Here is a 17,969-nt window from a genome sequence, read left to right on the forward strand (position 1 = left end):
ACTCAACCTACTCATCAAAGATGGAAAATCTTTATATCACATCCTAACGACTTAATTAAAGAATATATTTGAAAATGTATTTTCTGATATGAAAATGACGTATATAGTTAGTACTTCCACTGTCAACAGTTGAATGTCATGAGTTAGCGAGTTATCAATGTTTTGGCCACAATTTATGTCAATCAAGACATAATCTCTCCACAACAGATGAGCTGAAACGGGATACTTCAACACGATATGAACCGCTGGATCTTTGGACGATGATATTATAGCTGAAACTTTGTTTAGTACGCAACGGAATGATAATTAAAACTGCTAGATGTAGGAAAGAGGAAAGGCAAAGATATCAAATAAAAGCTAATGCCTGTGATTTCAGAGATGAAGACTATCAATGTTGCTATATATTTAGAGATACGCATCAAAGTCATAATTGCATAATTAAGTGCATCTTCTTACATATTCAATTTTCAAATATAATGCTGTTTTGTGTTTTATAACTTAATGTTTGTAGAATGACAAACGTATGTTTACTCACCTGATATTTCTGAATCCATAAAATTACTAATGTTTTCATCAAAAGATTCTTGAATTGTACTTGAAAAATCTAAAGAAGGAATCGCAGATTATATATAATCTGTAAATAACTATGTACACGAAAATTATACAAATATACTTAACAAGCATATATTTAGTTTCGCTGTGAAAATATAGAATATATAAAAGTCACAGCAACTTCAGCAGGAAAACATGATCATCGCTTTTCATTAAAGATTAGTTGGGAATCGCTTACTTTGGTTTCTGTCTATTGAGGTTAAGAGGAGATCTTGTGAATATTATAAGCAAATTAATACAAGCAAAGAAACTCACATATTGGCTAATGCCCAGGATTTGATACCAAAAGTACTAATACAGCATATTTATGAGTATGCATGTTTGAATATTATAAATAGATCTATTCCTTTAGCAAATGCAAAGGAAGATAAACGATCGCTGCTGAATTTTTTGTGAAAGGCAAACAAGTCAGAATGATCCATCTTACTGTGTTTGCTGTTTCTGTTGGGCAAACGGTCTTCGTCCCAGAGCTCGCAAGATGGGAGAAGTCCGAAACGTGGTCCTTTGCTATTCGTAAGACCCGCAGAAAAGAAAGCAGGTCAACCCCCGACACCGAGAGCATCGACGGATGGATGAATGCGCATCCAGGCTCAGCGGTTGCGTAGGAAATCGGGGACAAGAAACAGGAAGAAAGAGTGAGAGAAAGTTGGGGCGAAAGAGTACAACAGGGGTCGCCACCACCCTCTGTCGGAGCCTCGTGGAGCTTACTGTGTTTGCTGAAAACCAAGTGGGTTATCTTTGAGGATATTTTCACGGCGAAAGTAGATATATGATTATTAATGTTATATAAGCAATTCTTCATAACCTGTAGAAGTTAACAGAAACAGAGTAACAAGAACAGAGGAAATAATTTGGATTATGCATAGTGATTATCATCATCAACAGTATTATTATTATTACTATTATTATTATTATCATTGAGTGAGAGAGCAGTTCATGCCATCAAAGTGACACTGGGGTAAAATATACGAAGCCCAATATACCCATCATGACTACCCGTCTGATAAAGGTACACCAGCACCAGGCACATGCATCACAACCATATGTGCGCGACATGGTGATCTCATATCAAGATAAACAGCACATGACCTTGCAGGTGGGGCCCAGTTAGAATTTTCTTCAGGTTGAGTAGCCCATCCCGCTCAAACGGTCCCTGAATAAGGGTTGTTTAAGGATGTTGAAAGAACCACCCATGTTTCCAGAGGTGACCTATTCAAACCCCAAAGAATCCCTCTCAACACATGGCTATGATGCTCCCCCACTACTTCTGCTCGTGATCAGAGATGCACATATCGTCAGCCACTAAGGGACATGCTCAACTGGTTAAGGTCAAACAACTGACAAGCAAATCTGTGGTATTGAGCAGAATATTTGCTGTAGCCCATCTTTTATACCAAGACAAAACAATGTACATGATAACACTTCCAATCAGTTATTATTATTATTATTATTATTATTATTATTATTATTATTATTATTATTATTATTATTATTAACTCAGGTTTTGTTGGAACCCCTGGAGTCTTGCACGTGGGGCCGATTTGCTGCCTGCAGCCTACGGTACCATCCTATCAGTCCTTTTCAACTATCTAATACTTTATTTACGTTATTTGCATTTGACGGATATTTGTCCTCATCTTTGATTTTTGATTTTGATTTTTTAGTTTCAGCTCATGAGCTGTGGCCATGCTGGGGTACCACCATTTTGTTTGTTTTTAACACAACGTTTCGGTTGATATACCCTCCAACCGTCATCAGGTGTCTTGGGGAAATTTCGAACCTGGGTTCTCATTCTTAAGGTATTTTTCGATGTTATTATTATTATTATTATTATTATTATTATTATTATTATTATTATTATTATTATTATTATTCTATGTTTGACTTTTGGTTTACATTTGTACAAGTTGGCTCCAAGTCTCACCCAGAGACCTCAAGAGACAACAAGTTGGAAGTTCATGTTATTATCATGCCTAGGGTGCCATATATTTGGTTTTGTACATAGTGTTGTACTAGTGAATGTTTAAGAAACCATAAGAAAATTATGTTTGTTTTAAAACTTGAGATTACATAGAAAGTATTTTGCGTAGGATATGCCATTTTGGGGTTTCCTGGTATCTGAGCTAGGTAGCAATCAGCCCCTTTTGCTATCATTCGCAGGGCACCTATGACACTGCATCAGGGCATTATTGAGCAGAATATTTGCTGTAGCCCATCTTTTAAACCAAGACAAAACAATGTACATGATAACACTTCCAATCAGTTAAGATCAGAAGCCATTGTTATTATTATGTATATATGTAACTATTTCATACAGAACAACAATAGAAATTAATCATTTCTACTTACATTCCGTGGTCGGGTGAATTTTGTTATTGACGAATGCTCCGAACCATTGCGTTGCTGTAAAAGTAAATTAAAATAAATATGAACCAAAGAGAACATCACACACAAGCACACATGTAAACACATACACACACATACACACACGTTCCTAGCTGCTCTTAATTGTCTTGTTTTGATTTTTCTGTACAAACTTCAAGAATTTTTCCTGAATCAGTATCTCTAAAATAATTTTAATTGCCAACTGATTGCGCACGCGCGCGCGTGTGTGTGTCTGCCTGCCTGCGCGCGGGCGTGTGTCAACTATATACTCTCCAAGACTGGTAAATCAGAGTTTCTCCAAATAGTTACAGAATTTTCCTACGAGAATTCTACGATTTCCAAAGTGTTTACTTCCTGCTATGTATAATGTAAATTACGAGATTTAATTTGCTTGTTGGGTAGTGCCAGATCCTGGAGCTAATTTCTATTATTAGGGGTCAACATTATATTGAACAGCACTTAATGCTGCTCAATATAATGTTCTTTGTCGTTGTGTCTTTCCTTGCACTGTTTATGAACGGATTGCTGCGTTACAGCATTTTTTATCATATTTCCATGTTGTGACATTCTCTTTCAGCTGCTAGTTGGCTATGATTTTCTTATTGATTTGCCAAAAAGAATTAATGTGGTTAGTGTATCATTCCTTGAACTTGCTCTCTGCCATTCTTATGCAATGTTCATAATGATTTGTTAGTTACAATGGAAAATTCGAGAAAGACGCCATTGTTCGGTTGTGGTGAGGGTAAGAGTTGGCCGTAATCCGATCTTTTATCAGTGTCCACATGTGTCTGTACATATGTATATGTATAAAAGGTTGGATTACGACCACCTCATGCGCTAATTGCATATAGCCCATTAATGATGCCCCTTGACCCTGCATTTATCGAAATACTCACATGTACATGCTTTTTGAGGTTAACGAAACTACAAATACCACCGTATAAAAGTAGATTTATAGCAGAGGCTACTTGGAGTACGAACAAAGGAATAGTTATTTTCGTTGATGGTACATTGAACATTATAAGATGAATTTTGCTCGACATTGTAATTCCATTTACTGGAATCCTAGTGTTAGTTTGATGCTGAGTAAAAGGCCTAGCTCGAAATTAATTATACAAATGAGTAACAGTTTGGTTATGCGAATGGTTATACAGGGTTTTAAAATGAGGTAAGAAATTTAAGGGAAATCTAGACATATACTCTTACTCTTTACTCTTTTACTTGTTTCAGTCATTTGACTGCGGCCATGCTGGAGCACCGCCTTCAGTCGAGCAACTCGACCCCGGGACTTATTCTTTTGTAAGCCCAGTACTTATTTTATCGGTCTCTTTTGCCGAACCGCTAAGTAACGGGGACATAAACACACCAGCATCGGTTGTCAAGCAATGCTAGGGGGACAAACACAGACACACAAACACACACACGCATATATATATATATATACATACATATATACGACGGGCTTCTTTCAGTTTCCGTCTACCAAATCCACTCACAAGGTCGGCCCGGGGCTATAGCAGAAGACACTTGCCCAAGATGCCACGCAGTGGGACTGAACCCGGAACCATGTGGTTGGTAAACAAGCTACTTACCACACAGCCACTCCTGCGCCTATCTAGATAATCTAGACAAATCTAGGCGCAGGAGTGGCTGTGTGGTAAGTAGCTTGCTAACCAACCACATGGTTCCGGGTTCAGTCCCACTGCGTGGCATCTTGGGCAAGTGTCTTCTGCTATAGCCTCGGGCCGACCAATGCCTTGTGAGTGGATTTGGTAGACGGAAACTGAAAGAAGCCTGTCGTATATATGTATATGTATGTATGTGTGTGTGTTTGTCCCCCTAGCATTGCTTGACAACCGATGCTGGTGTGTTTACGTCCATGTCACTTAGCGGTTCGGCAAAAGAGACCGATAGAATAAGTACTGGGCTTACAAAGAATAAGTCTCGGGGTCGAGTTGCTCGACTAAAGGCGGTGTTCCAGCATGGCCGCAGTCAAATGACTGAAACAAGTAAAAAGAGTAAAAAAAAAAAGAGAGTAAAGAGTATACATAATTAAATTTTGAGTAAATGTGGAAATATTTCTTATGTTCAGCTCGCAGACGAATTGAAAGTTTAAAGCGATAGAAGTTGGTGTCATATAAGAAGTATGGAAAGTGAACACAAAGCTTAAATACTAAGATTTTGATTAAGTAAATGATTACTACAAAAACGTTTGTAGTATTAAAGGATAATATTAAAATTTTAAGCGTGATAGGGATGTACATAATGATATTTGACTGAATAAAGAATAATGTTACTTTTTAATCCGAGCGCGATTTCAATATTACGTACGATAAAATAAGTGGAATTATAGAATTCGCTACGGAGTGTCTTTGCGGCCGAATAGTTCTACTTACATTCACTGCATAAGTGTAAGAGTGAGAAAGAATGATCTTGAGTGGTCAATACATATTTTGTCTCATTCATAGGATGATTATTGCCACTTCCGCTGCATCCAGGTTGACTCCGGCCTTTTTTGGCCATAACACGAATAGAAAGTAGACAGACAGAATAGGTTTCCCAGTGAATAGAAATATTTATCTTTTACTTGTTCGTCATTAGACTGCTGCCATGCTGGGGCACCGCCTTCGAGAATTTTAGTCGAACGAGTCGACCCAAGTACTTATTCGTATGTAAAGACGGGTACTTATTCTATCGGTCTCTATTACCGAACCGCTGAGTTTGGTAAGCACGCCAACACCGGTTTTCAAGCGGTGGTGAAAGACAAACACATACACAAAGACACACGTACACACACACATATGCACACACACTCACAAATAGATGGATAGACAGACAGACAGACAGACAGACAGACGACAGACAGACAGACAGATAGATAGATAGATAGATAGATAGATAGATAGATAGATAGATAGATAGATAGATAGATAGATAGATAGATAGATAGATATACGACAGGCTTCTTTCAGTTTCCGTCTACCAAATCCATTCACAAGGTTTTCGTTGGTAGAAGACCGGACTTGACCGAACTTATGTGGTTGGAAATTAAGCTTCTTACCTCACAACCACACCTATATAAATTTTAATTTAATTGAGATTATTAAATTATTTAGTAATTCGATTTCATGTTATAAGTTATTAAGGGTGGGTCTTTGAATTGTACCTTTTGTTTTGTTTTTTTGTTTTTGTTTTTTTTTACTGGAGGTTGTAATTCAGTCAATAGTCATATTTGGTTTATAATGTGTACATCTGACAGTAAGTACTCATGGCTGGATGTTCGTGGTACATGGCAGTATTCGTGGTTTTAATGTATCTATGTTTATTAGTTAGATATCCCTATATAAGTAATTTTCCTTAGTTCATTCTTCATAGACGTTATTTATTGTTAACTTGAATAATTATTGATTTTGTAATTTATTTAAATGGATTTTATGTTACAGTGTAATCCAGTCGTTGGTGGTTCACTTAATTATAATCCAGTGAAAAGTATTAAGCTTTTATATTCCCAGTCAGCGTTAGATTATATGTTCCTGAGGTTATTTGATACTGACCGAAGGAGCAATCGCACCTAGATGTTCGAGACCTGGTTGATATCTGTTAAACAGCTGAAGAAGGAATTCCTGGTTTTCTTCAGTTTATTCCTTATCTGAATATGTTTCTAAGCATATATAATAGAGTGAATACTATATATTGGTAGGTATGGCTGCTTAGATGCTTATAAACTTTAATAATGGAGTTTGTTATTTGTTTATGATGTTTATCCGTACACTGATTTTAGTGTGATAGAGGTTCTTAGACATTTGATTCTGGAATTTTTAGAAGTTCTCAATTGATTTCATGTCCATTATGGATTGTACTGCTGTCAGCTTATCTCATTTGATGAAGACAGCTTTTAAGTTAGAGGTATGACTTAACCTGCATATTTAGCGATATGGAGCAATGAATGTGTGTGGTAGGGTGTTTGCGTTTATGCGTGTATATGTGTATGTATTATGTATGTAGTTTATTTTGTTTGTTTTATTATTCAATGACTAAATATTTTTCAGTTCTTCGAATCTTCTAGGGTTGTCACAGTGAATACTCGAAAACAGTTGGAATTGGAAATTAAAATGTTGATACATATTTGCTACACTATGCGTCTAAAATAGTTTGTCATATGTCCATTTTTAGGTATTATCATATTAACAAAACTTACATAGAAACGTGGAGGTTTCATTCCCGTACACCATGTCAGATATACTTCCACCTGTGAAAACAAACATTACAATTCAACGTTTCTTTGAATAATAATAATAATATAATAATAATATAATAATAATAATAATAATAATAATAATAATAATAATAATAATAATGATGATGATGATGATGATGATGATGATGATGATGATGGTGATGGTGATGGTGACGGCGACGGCGGCGACGGCGGCGGCGACGGCGGCGACGACGACGATGACGACGACGATGATGATGATGAAGATGATGATGATATACCTTCATGCAGTACCAGGCGATGGCTCTATGCCTTGATGTAGTACCAGGTAGTGGCTCTCATGGCTTCTGATCTTAACTGATTGGAAGTGTTATCATGTACATTGTTTTGTCTTGGTATAAAAAGATGGGCTACAGCAAATAATATTCTGCTCATTACCACAGATTTGCTTGTCAGTTGTTTGACCATAATCAGTTGAGCATGTCCCTTAGTGGCTGACGATATGTGCATCGCTGATCACGAGCAGAAGTAGTGGGGGAACATCATAGCCATGTGTTGAGAGGGATTCTTTGGGGTTTGAATAATTCACCTCTGGAAACATGGGTGGTTCTTTCAACATCCTTACACAACCCTTATTCAGGGACCATTTCAGCGGGATGGATTACTCGACCAAAAGAAAATTCTAACTGGGCCCCACCTGCAAGGTCATGTGCTGTCTATCTTGATATGAGATCACCATGTCACGTACATATGGTTGTGATGCATGTGCCTGGTGTACCTTTATCAGACGGGTAGTCATGATGGGTATATTGGGCTTCGTATATTTTACCCCAGTGTCACCTTGATGGCATGCACTGCTCTCTCACTCAATAATAAATCATAAGTAATGGGAGAATTAATGAATTTTGGATGATAAAACAAATGGGTTTTGTTAAGTAAAAATATTCGTTAAATTCATGTTGCCATGTCGAGAAAAACAATAGGATTCTTTCTCGACATATTGATGTAATCTATATTAGCGAAATGCCATATAGACTATGAGGAGGGTGTAAGTCGATTGAAATAGCTGCAGTATACGCTCATCATTATTTTGTCGTCGTCTCTGAGGTATGTGAAGTCGAATTATAAATGAATATAGGAAAGGGTTTTGTCTCGTCCTCACTCATTACAAAGAATTCATCTCCTTTAGCTGTTATAATTCTTGTAGAGTCACAATATTCCTGGGAGCGTTTAGTCGATAAAACCTAGCTCAGTACTTGGTTAGTACTTGGACCAAGTCGCAATCAGATTTGTACTCAGTACAGTTCTATACTCTGCCGTCTTTAACATCCAGAAGTTTTAGCTATTATAGAATACTGGGCAGATCTTAATTTGACAGTTCATGAAATTTTCTCCTGTTTAATGTATCAGATCTGAAGAACGAGACGTCTATCATTTTAAATATAAAGGACAATTATTATAGTTTTATTTTCACTTACTTCCACTGAACTCAGCTTCGGTGTTTTTCAGAGGCATCGTTGTTAATTTGGTTGTTGCTAAATTTATTTTTAAATATATATATAGAAGCATTAATGTTCATAGTTGCATGCGTATACAAATGCGTTGAATATTGATCTATATATTATGTAAATATTACCGGTTGCGATGTTTCTCATCAAATATCAGTAAAAATTCATAAAAATATGAAGTAAAAACAGTTTATCTACAGTCTGGTGAGTGGTCCAGCATGAAGAAAGACTTAAAGTATTAGGGAGGGAAAGAGAGAGAAAAAAAGTAGGAGGAAGGTAAAAGTGAGGCAAAAAAAAAGAGAAAGAAACACATATTGACGTCGTACAAAAAATATTCCAAGAATATTTTTTATATATGAATATAAAAAAAAAAGATTCATGGATCATTCGCAGCCGATTTCCTAATCGGTCGGAGTCCGGTAAGGCCTTGTAGTTTCCCATCCATTATCTCCGAGACTACTCGAATATATAATGCTATATATATATTCAATGTAAACTTGCACAGTTAATAAAATATAGACTTGAAAGTAAAACAAGTCATCTGCTAAAAAAAATAACAAATATATGCAATAACTGAATTCAGTGTTTATGTGTGACATGTGTGCATACATTTGTGTGTGTATGTGTGCGAGTGTTTGAGAGTATTGTATATAAGTGTGTTAACACTTTGAAACCCCTGTAGTTTATTAAAGTAGTACAAGAACTGCATTCATACACTATAATTTGTGAAGTTTGCTGCATCCTTCGTCGATTTCGACTATAGGCCTTATGTTTTTGAATCAGTTGAATTCCTACACCCAAAATAGATATGTAATAAGCTGAGTGTACTCATAATGCAATATTGATATCCTCATTGTTTGAGAGACACAATAAGAATGATCTCGTTTGAGATTACATCCATCTTTGGCTAGTTTGACCCTGTTGTGTCCACTGATCTGATTGGTTGGCAGCTGGCGTGGTCTGTCACTCGACTTATTTCGCGCCAGAGTGTACAGCTAACCAATCACGGCCTTCGTATAAGGCGTGCTTCATTTGAGCCACCTTAACTCTTTATAAGGCGCTTGTTTTCATTATTCTTAGGTCTTTCGGCTTTAGACCTTTTAAGGTCTAGTCACTGACCACAGAGCTACTCAGCCATGTTCCAGTTCCAGCTACAAACGACCAGCCTACCTGCCATGCTCCAGCTTCAGCCACTACGACACTAATGTACGCCCGCACCGTAGGACATTCTCAACCTCCGCCGCCGTTATCACCATCGTCGTACTTCATCTTCATGCCGTCTCCACCGTCGACTTCAACAACATGTACACACCAACACCGACCAAGTTTAACTCGCGCTGTTAGTGTGAATCTTTCACCACGGAAAACAGTTGCAGTATATCTGAAAGAACTATCTATATCAAGAGACTCGGCACGGCATGATAGCCCCAACCTCTACAAGCGTAGTAACCGGCTCTGCCACGTGAACCGCTAACATCTTGTTATAGAACTCTTACTACCGTGTACCTCGTGAACTGGTAAACTAACTCTGTCTTAAGTCAATATGCTGAGACTTATCCTATGCTCTGTATTTCCGTTTATGTGCATTCACCTTTTGTCTGTACCTTCTGTCACACACACGAACACACAGACACAAATACTTGTCGCACGCATTCATACACAACACTTCGCTAGCACTCACACACTCTCTCTCTCTCTCTGTACACATTGTGAATAAAGTCCTTTTCTCTCTCAAACAGTAGAACGGTTTGTTGTCCTCATTCATTTACTCCTTTGGCACCGTATGTTATATTATGTATCTGGCATCTCTTATGCTAGGGAACGACCGTGCGGCGTTCTAAAGGGGACATTTGTCGCCAACTCCTTACGTGTGGTCGTCTAAACCCTACAGGACAAAAGGGAAAGAGAAAAGAATAGAGTCCAATACGGGGCTGGTAATTCATTTATCGATCCCGCAAGAACGAAAGTAGAAATTAATATCACGAATTTGAACTGTAAGCCATTCTCTTCCACGCACAAACAACTCTACCACTTAGCTATATTTTGTGTGTGTGTGTGTGTGTGTGTGTGTGTGTGTGTGTGTGTGTGTGTGTGTGTGTGTGTGTGTGTGTGTGTGTGTGTGTGTGTGTGCGTGTGTGTGTGTGTGTGAAGGTTACACTAATACTTCCATATATGTTTCTTGCTGTTCTGCTTACCATAACGATCAATTATTATGTGAGATTGGAGTGTCATTGAATTTAACAAATTAGTTTCAAGTTTTCTTCATCAGAATAAAGAGAAATAAATAAAAATTGATTGAAGAAGTAATTAAAATCATCTGAAGCCAATAAAAAGATGATTGTTTAGTCAAAGGTTAATGTGGTTTCTATTGAAGATAGAGAGAACAGAACTTACGTTGGTGTGTCGAATTTTCTTTGACTGAAACAGACACAACTGCTGACTCGGAAGTTGCTTTATCTGTAAAATAATTACATGGAAATTATGAAAATGACAATGTAGATAACTTAACTATAAAGACAACGTGACTATAATTTCTGAAAATCTGATAATCCAAGGCAAGAGGTGAATAAAACTGTTTCTTTGCATGCTGTCTCGAAAGTTGTCTCTGAACACTATGCTCAGAGTGTGTATATGTATCAATGAGTGTGTGTGAAAGAGAGAGAGAGAGAGAGAGAGAGAGAGAGAGAGCGTGTGTGTGTGTGTGTGTGTCTGTGTGTGTGTGTGTGTGTGTGTGTGTGTGTGTGTGTGTGTGTGTGTGTCTGTGTGTGTGTGTGTGTGTGTGTGAGAGAGAGAGAAAGAGAAAGAACACTGCGATGAAAGAAGGATGGCTGCTAGGCTGATGCCGCCTATTCATGAAAATGCACATATCAACAGTTGTCCTCTTGACTTCGGACAACGAGTTAACGGAAATACTGGATTCTATTATTTCCCCTTCTCATGTAGATTAAGTCCTGTTTCTTTCGAAAAGTCATCATTTTAACTTCTAGGATTTTTTAAATACCCATTTTTATTTGTCTTAGCTTTATACACATACACTTACATACACCGCATACAGATATATACATATACATATATATAGAGAGAGAGAAAGAGAGAGAGATATAGATCGTTAGCCACTACACATATTTTTTCTCTCCTTGTTTTTTCTGTGTCCCTTTCTGTAGAAGAGCGTAGGCTCGAAACGTAAAAGATTTTTTCTATTCCTGAGCGTTATACTAATACATCTGTTTGTGTTGTACACCACCTGTCTTCGTCTTTTGTTTTGTTTTGTTTTTCATAAACTCTCCCTATATAAATATATATATATATACTTCATATAAAATACAGTGTACATTGAAACACATTAAGAAGTTTCTATCATAGGAATCATTTAGGCTAGAAAGAACAGCTAAAGTCCAAACCACTAATTAGGGATAAATTCTCGAAGGGATTGAAAAATAAAAACATTTACCATCTCTTTCCTAGACCATGGTTTCTGGCTTATTTTAGTAAATAAAATAATTTATCAGGCGAAGTCTTCATCAACAGGGACGCCAAGATTAAATATATAAGCAACGAGGCCAATCCAGCATGCGCCTCTTGCTTATACACTTTAATTTTTTTTCAAATCCACCGGATTCCTATGTTTGAATCCCAAAGGATTCCTATGGTGGAAACCTTTTAATGTACTTAAATGTACACTGTATTTTATATGAATAATATATAGTCTATTGACTAATTTTTCTATACACTAGGCCACTGGTAGTAAAAATTTCTAAAATCTTTATTACCCTGATATATTAATGATAGATAGATAGATAGATAGATAGATAGATTAGATAGATAGATAGATAGATAGATAGATAGATAGATAGATAGATAGATAGATAGATAGATAGATAGATAGATATGTTTCTTTATTAGCCACACAGGGCTGCACACAGATAGAACAAATTACAAGGTAGAGCTTTTCTTTTGAAGGTTTAAAAAAAAAAAACACAAAAAAAAGGAAGGGGGAGTTTCGATCAAAAGGGATCGTAAAAGGAAAGAAAGAGGACAAAAAAAGGGGGGTTAAAAAAAAAGGGGGAGAGGGAAAAAAAAATTGTTGATCAATAGGGATCGTTATCACAGAAATGTCAATATGAAGTGTAAAGGGGAGGACAGGTGAGGTTTACCCGTGGAAAGAAAAGCCTACGGAAAAGACCACGGTAACCTCGGTCAATGGAGTCACATGTTATATTTCTTTTTTTTTTTTTTGCGAATAAGCAACTCTCTGTTTTCAATTTCTGGGTTCATAGGATCATGCTCAAGGTGACTTCGTCATTTATACGTGCCATTCTTGCTACATTCACCCATCTTCTTTTAAAACATTCGCTAGACAAAACTTGCCTCTCTACTCTCACTTTCCTTTTCAAGTGGTACTTGAAGAAGTTGATGAGAGATTGACCAGAGAGGAAAGTGTTTGTCTCCAATCCTTTCAGACGCATCCACCAGATACATTCTTTCGCCATAGCCACAAGGATGATGAAAATAGCTCTTCCTTCCCGTTTGAAGGAAGGAGGCGTGACAATATTGACGATAGACTCAGCTGATAAACCGACTCGTCCCACACGTGACAGCAGTTGTTCGACATAAGCCCACAGGTCGGAAATTGTTGGACACTGCACGAGTGCGTGCAGAACGGTTTCGTCGCTCTGACCGCATCTCGGGCAGGTCGGCCCCGTGTTTCTCGAGCCGTGTCTGTAGAGCTTATCCCGAACGGGTAGCGCTTCTCGGTAGCACTGCCAGGCCAGGGATCTCTGGAAGTTGTCCATGGGCCCTGGCCCGAAAGTCGCCCTGAACAGGCGGGTCAGGTACTCCTCGTCGACGTCCAGGTTCGCCCCGAGCTCGTCGTCGTACCTTCCCTCCACTAAACCCCTATAGAATGCTTTGGTTGTGTTGAAGTCACTCAAGGTCGACCCAGGACGGCAGAGTTGCTTGAGAGCAACGCGATACTCGCGGTGCCATTCGCCCTTCCTCGGCCTCTTTTTGATCCACGACTGCAGTTCGGTCATGGAGACGAGCTGCGGGAAAGCGTGCCTCACAAACGGCGACCACACCTGTTCACCGTCGTCTACATAGAGCCAGAGATGTCGCAGTCTCAGCGCGTGTCTGCGCATCATCAACCACGGCATGCCCAGCCCTCCTTTTAACGGGTGTTGACAGCAAATGGATCGCCTGACCATCGGGACGCATCCTTTCCACAAGAAGCGAAAGAGAATGCGTTGTAGTTTGGTGATGGTAGGGTCAGATAGATAGATAGATAGATGAGACCTCAATATTATGTAAATAGAGGATGTGACAATTATTCGGTTACCATAATAAAACTCCGAGTTTCGGATGTCGGGGTAGAAATCTGCTCCACCATCTCGGCATTTTTGTTTGTTTTAATAACTGACGAGATGCCGGAGCAGATTTCCGCCCCGACATCAGAAACTCGGAGTTTTATTATGGCAACCGAATAATTGTCACATTATATTACAGATTGCAGAAAAACAAATGACGAAAGACAGGTCTATGAACAACAAGCAGGTGTATTAATCTGACGCCCGGGAAAATGAGAAAGTCTTTCACGTTTCGAGCCTACGCTCTTCAACAGAAAAGAATAAGAGAAAATAAACAGAGAGAGAGATTAAAAAACTTGTGGATTTAGCGATCGAGCATGGCAGCAGGTTGGGGAGAAAAAGTTTGACAGACAGATAGATAGCTAGATAGATAGATAGATAGATAGATAGATAGATAGATAGATAGATAGATAGATAGATAGATAGATAGGTAGGTAGGTAGGTAGGTAGGTAGGTATGTATGTAGGTAGATAAATAGATAGATAGACAGATAGACAGACTGACAGACAGGTAGGTAAGTAGATAGATAGATAGATAAATAGATAGATAGATAGATAGATAGATATGTTTCTTTATTAGCCACACAGGGCTGCACACAGATAGAACAAATTACAAGGTAGAGCTTTTCTTTTGAAGGTTTAAAAAAAAAAAAAAAAAAAAAAAAAGGAAGGGGGAGTTTCGATCAAAAGGGATCGTAAAAGGAGAGAAAGAGGACAAAAAAAAGGGGGTTAAAAAAAAAAAATAAAAAAAGGGGGAGAGGAAAAAAAAAATTGATCAATAGGGATCGTTATCACAGAAATGTCAATATGAAGTGTAAAGGGGAGGACAGGTGAGGTTTACCCGTGGAAAGAAAAGCCTACGGAAAAGACCACGGTAACCTCGGTCAATGAAGTCACATTTTATATTTCTTTTTTTTTTTTTTTTTTTTTGCAAATAAGCAACTCTCTGTTTTCGATTTCTGGGTTCATAGGACTATGCTCAAGGTGGCTTCGTCATTCATACGTGCCATTCTTGCTACATTCACCCATCTTTTTTTAAAACATTCGCTAGACAAAACTTGCCTCTCTACTCTCACTTCCTTTTCAAGTGGTACTTGAAGAAGTTGATGAGAGATTGACCAGAGAGGAAAGTGTTTGTCTCCAATCCTTTCAGACGCGTCCACCAGATACATTCTTTCGCCATAGCCACAAGGATGATGAAAATAGCTCTTCCTTCCCGTTTGAAGGAAGGAGGCGTGACAATATTGACGATAGACTCAGCTGATAAACCGACTCGTCCCACACGTGACAGCAGTTGTTCGACATAAGCCCACAGGTCGGAAATTGTTGGACACTGAACGAGTGCGTGCAGAACGGTTTCGTCGCTCTGACCGCATCTCGGGCAGGTCGGCCCCGTGTTTCTCGAGCCGTGTCTGTAGAGCTTATCCCGAACGGGTAGCGCTTCTCGGTAGCACTGCCAGGCCAGGGATCTCTGGAAGTTGTCCATGGGCCCTGGCCCGAAAGTCGCCCGAACAGGCGGGTCAGGTACTCCTCGTCGACGTCCAGGTTCGCCCCGAGCTCGTCGTCGTACCTCCCCTCCACTAAACCCCTATAGAATGCTTTGGTGTGTGTTGAAGTCACTCAAGGTCGACCCAGGACGGCAGAGTTGCTTGAGAGCAACGCGATACTCGCGGTGCCATTCGCCCTCCTCGGCCTCTTTTTGATCCACGACTGCAGTTCGGTCATGGAGACGAGCTGCGGGAAAGCGTGCCTCACAAACGGCGACCACACCTGTTCACCGTCGTCTACATAGAGCCAGAGATGTCGCAGTCTCAGCGCGTGTCTGCGCATCATCAACCACGGCATGCCCAGCCCTCCTTTTAACGGGTGTTGACAGCAAATGGATCGCCTGACCATCGGGACGCATCCTTTCCACAAGAAGCGAAAGAGAATGCGTTGTAGTTTGGTGATGGTAGGGTCAGATAGATAGATAGATAGATGAGACCTCAATATTATGTAAATAGAGGATGTGACAATTATTCGGTTACCATAATAAAACTCCGAGTTTCGGATGTCGGGGTAGAAATCTGCTCCACCATCTCGGCATTTTTGTTTGTTTTAATAACTGACGAGATGCCGGAGCAGATTTCCGCCCCGACATCAGAAACTCGGAGTTTTATTATGGCAACCGAATAATTGTCACATATATTACAGATTGCAGAAAAACAAATGACGAAAGACAGGTCTATGAACAACAAGCAGGTGTATTAATCTGACGCCCGGGAAAATGAGAAAGTCTTTCACGTTTCGAGCCTACGCTCTTCAACAGAAAAGAATAAGAGAAAATAAACAGAGAGAGAGATTAAAAAACTTGTGGATTTAGCGATCGAGCATGGCAGCAGGTTGGGGAGAAAAAGTTTGACAGACAGATAGATAGCTAGATAGATAGATAGATAGATAGATAGATAGATAGATAGATAGATAGATAGATAGGTAGGTAGGTAGGTAGGTAGGTAGGTAGGTAGGTAGGTAGATAAATAGATAGATAGACAGATAGACAGACTGACAGACAGGTAGGTAAGTAGATAGATAGATAGATAAATAGATAGATAGATAGATAGATAGATATGTTTCTTTATTAGCCACACAGGGCTGCACACAGATAGAACAAATTACAAGGTAGAGCTTTTCTTTTGAAGGTTTAAAAAAAAAAAAAAAAAAAAAAAAAAAGGAAGGGGGAGTTTCGATCAAAAGGGATCGTAAAAGGAGAGAAAGAGGACAAAAAAAAGGGGGGTTAAAAAAAAAAAAAAAAAAAAGGGGGGGAGAGGAAAAAAAAATTGATCAATAGGGATCGTTATCACAGAAATGTCAATATGAAGTGTAAAGGGGAGGACAGGTGAGGTTTACCCGTGGAAAGAAAAGCCTACGGAAAAGACCACGGTAACCTCGGTCAATGAAGTCACATTTTATATTTCTTTTTTTTTTTTTTTTTTTGCAAATAAGCAACTCTCTGTTTTCGATTTCTGGGTTCATAGGACTATGCTCAAGGTGGCTTCGTCATTCATACGTGCCATTCTTGCTACATTCACCCATCTTTTTTTAAAACATTCGCTAGACAAAACTTGCCTCTCTACTCTCACTTTCCTTTTCAAGTGGTACTTGAAGAAGTTGATGAGAGATTGACCAGAGAGGAAAGTGTTTGTCTCCAATCCTTTCAGACGCGTCCACCAGATACATTCTTTCGCCATAGCCACAAGGATGATGAAAATAGCTCTTCCTTCCCGTTTGAAGGAAGGAGGCGTGACAATATTGACGATAGACTCAGCTGATAAACCGACTCGTCCCACACGTGACAGCAGTTGTTCGACATAAGCCCACAGGTCGGAAATTGTTGGACACTGAACGAGTGCGTGCAGAACGGTTTCGTCGCTCTGACCGCATCTCGGGCAGGTCGGCCCCGTGTTTCTCGAGCCGTGTCTGTAGAGCTTATCCCGAACGGGTAGCGCTTCTCGGTAGCACTGCCAGGCCAGGGATCTCTGGAAGTTGTCCATGGGCCCTGGCCCGAAAGTCGCCCGAACAGGCGGGTCAGGTACTCCTCGTCGACGTCCAGGTTCGCCCCGAGCTCGTCGTCGTACCTCCCCTCCACTAAACCCCTATAGAATGCTTTGGTTGTGTTGAAGTCACTTAAGGTCGACCCAGGACGGCAGAGTTGCTTGAGAGCAACGCGACACTCGCGGTGCCATTCGCCCTTAATCATTAATCAAATAGGATATGCTAGTCAGTCAGTCAGTCAGTCAGTCAGATAGATAGATAGATAGATAGATAGATAGATAGATAGATAGATAGATAGATAGATAGATAGATAGATAGATAGATAGATAGATAGATAGATAGATAGATAGATAGA

The 17,969-nt window shown here is 39.2% G+C and overlaps 1 protein-coding gene across 4 annotated transcripts in view; it reads right to left on the bottom strand.

Moving 5' to 3' along the window:
• The window catches only part of LOC115214946 (integrin beta-3), a 72,041-nt gene that overhangs the window by 38,343 nt on the left and 15,729 nt on the right, over positions 1–17,969 (bottom strand). For 3 of the 4 annotated variants that reach the window (XM_036505486.1, XM_036505488.1, XM_036505487.1), the window contains 5 exons: positions 11,116–11,178; positions 8,692–8,748; positions 7,196–7,246; positions 2,962–3,018; positions 536–604 (listed from right to left, as the gene is read on the bottom strand). In XM_036505486.1, the coding sequence (XP_036361379.1) occupies positions 536–604; positions 2,962–3,018; positions 7,196–7,246; positions 8,692–8,748; positions 11,116–11,178 (297 nt within the window). The remainder of the gene's footprint in view (positions 1–535; positions 605–2,961; positions 3,019–7,195; positions 7,247–8,691; positions 8,749–11,115; positions 11,179–17,969) is intronic. The other variant, XM_029784032.2, reaches the window with a different exon arrangement.

The sequence above is a fragment of the Octopus sinensis genome, linkage group LG8, assembly GCF_006345805.1.
Source record: "Octopus sinensis linkage group LG8, ASM634580v1, whole genome shotgun sequence".
Classification (NCBI taxonomy): Eukaryota; Metazoa; Mollusca; class Cephalopoda; order Octopoda; family Octopodidae; genus Octopus; species Octopus sinensis.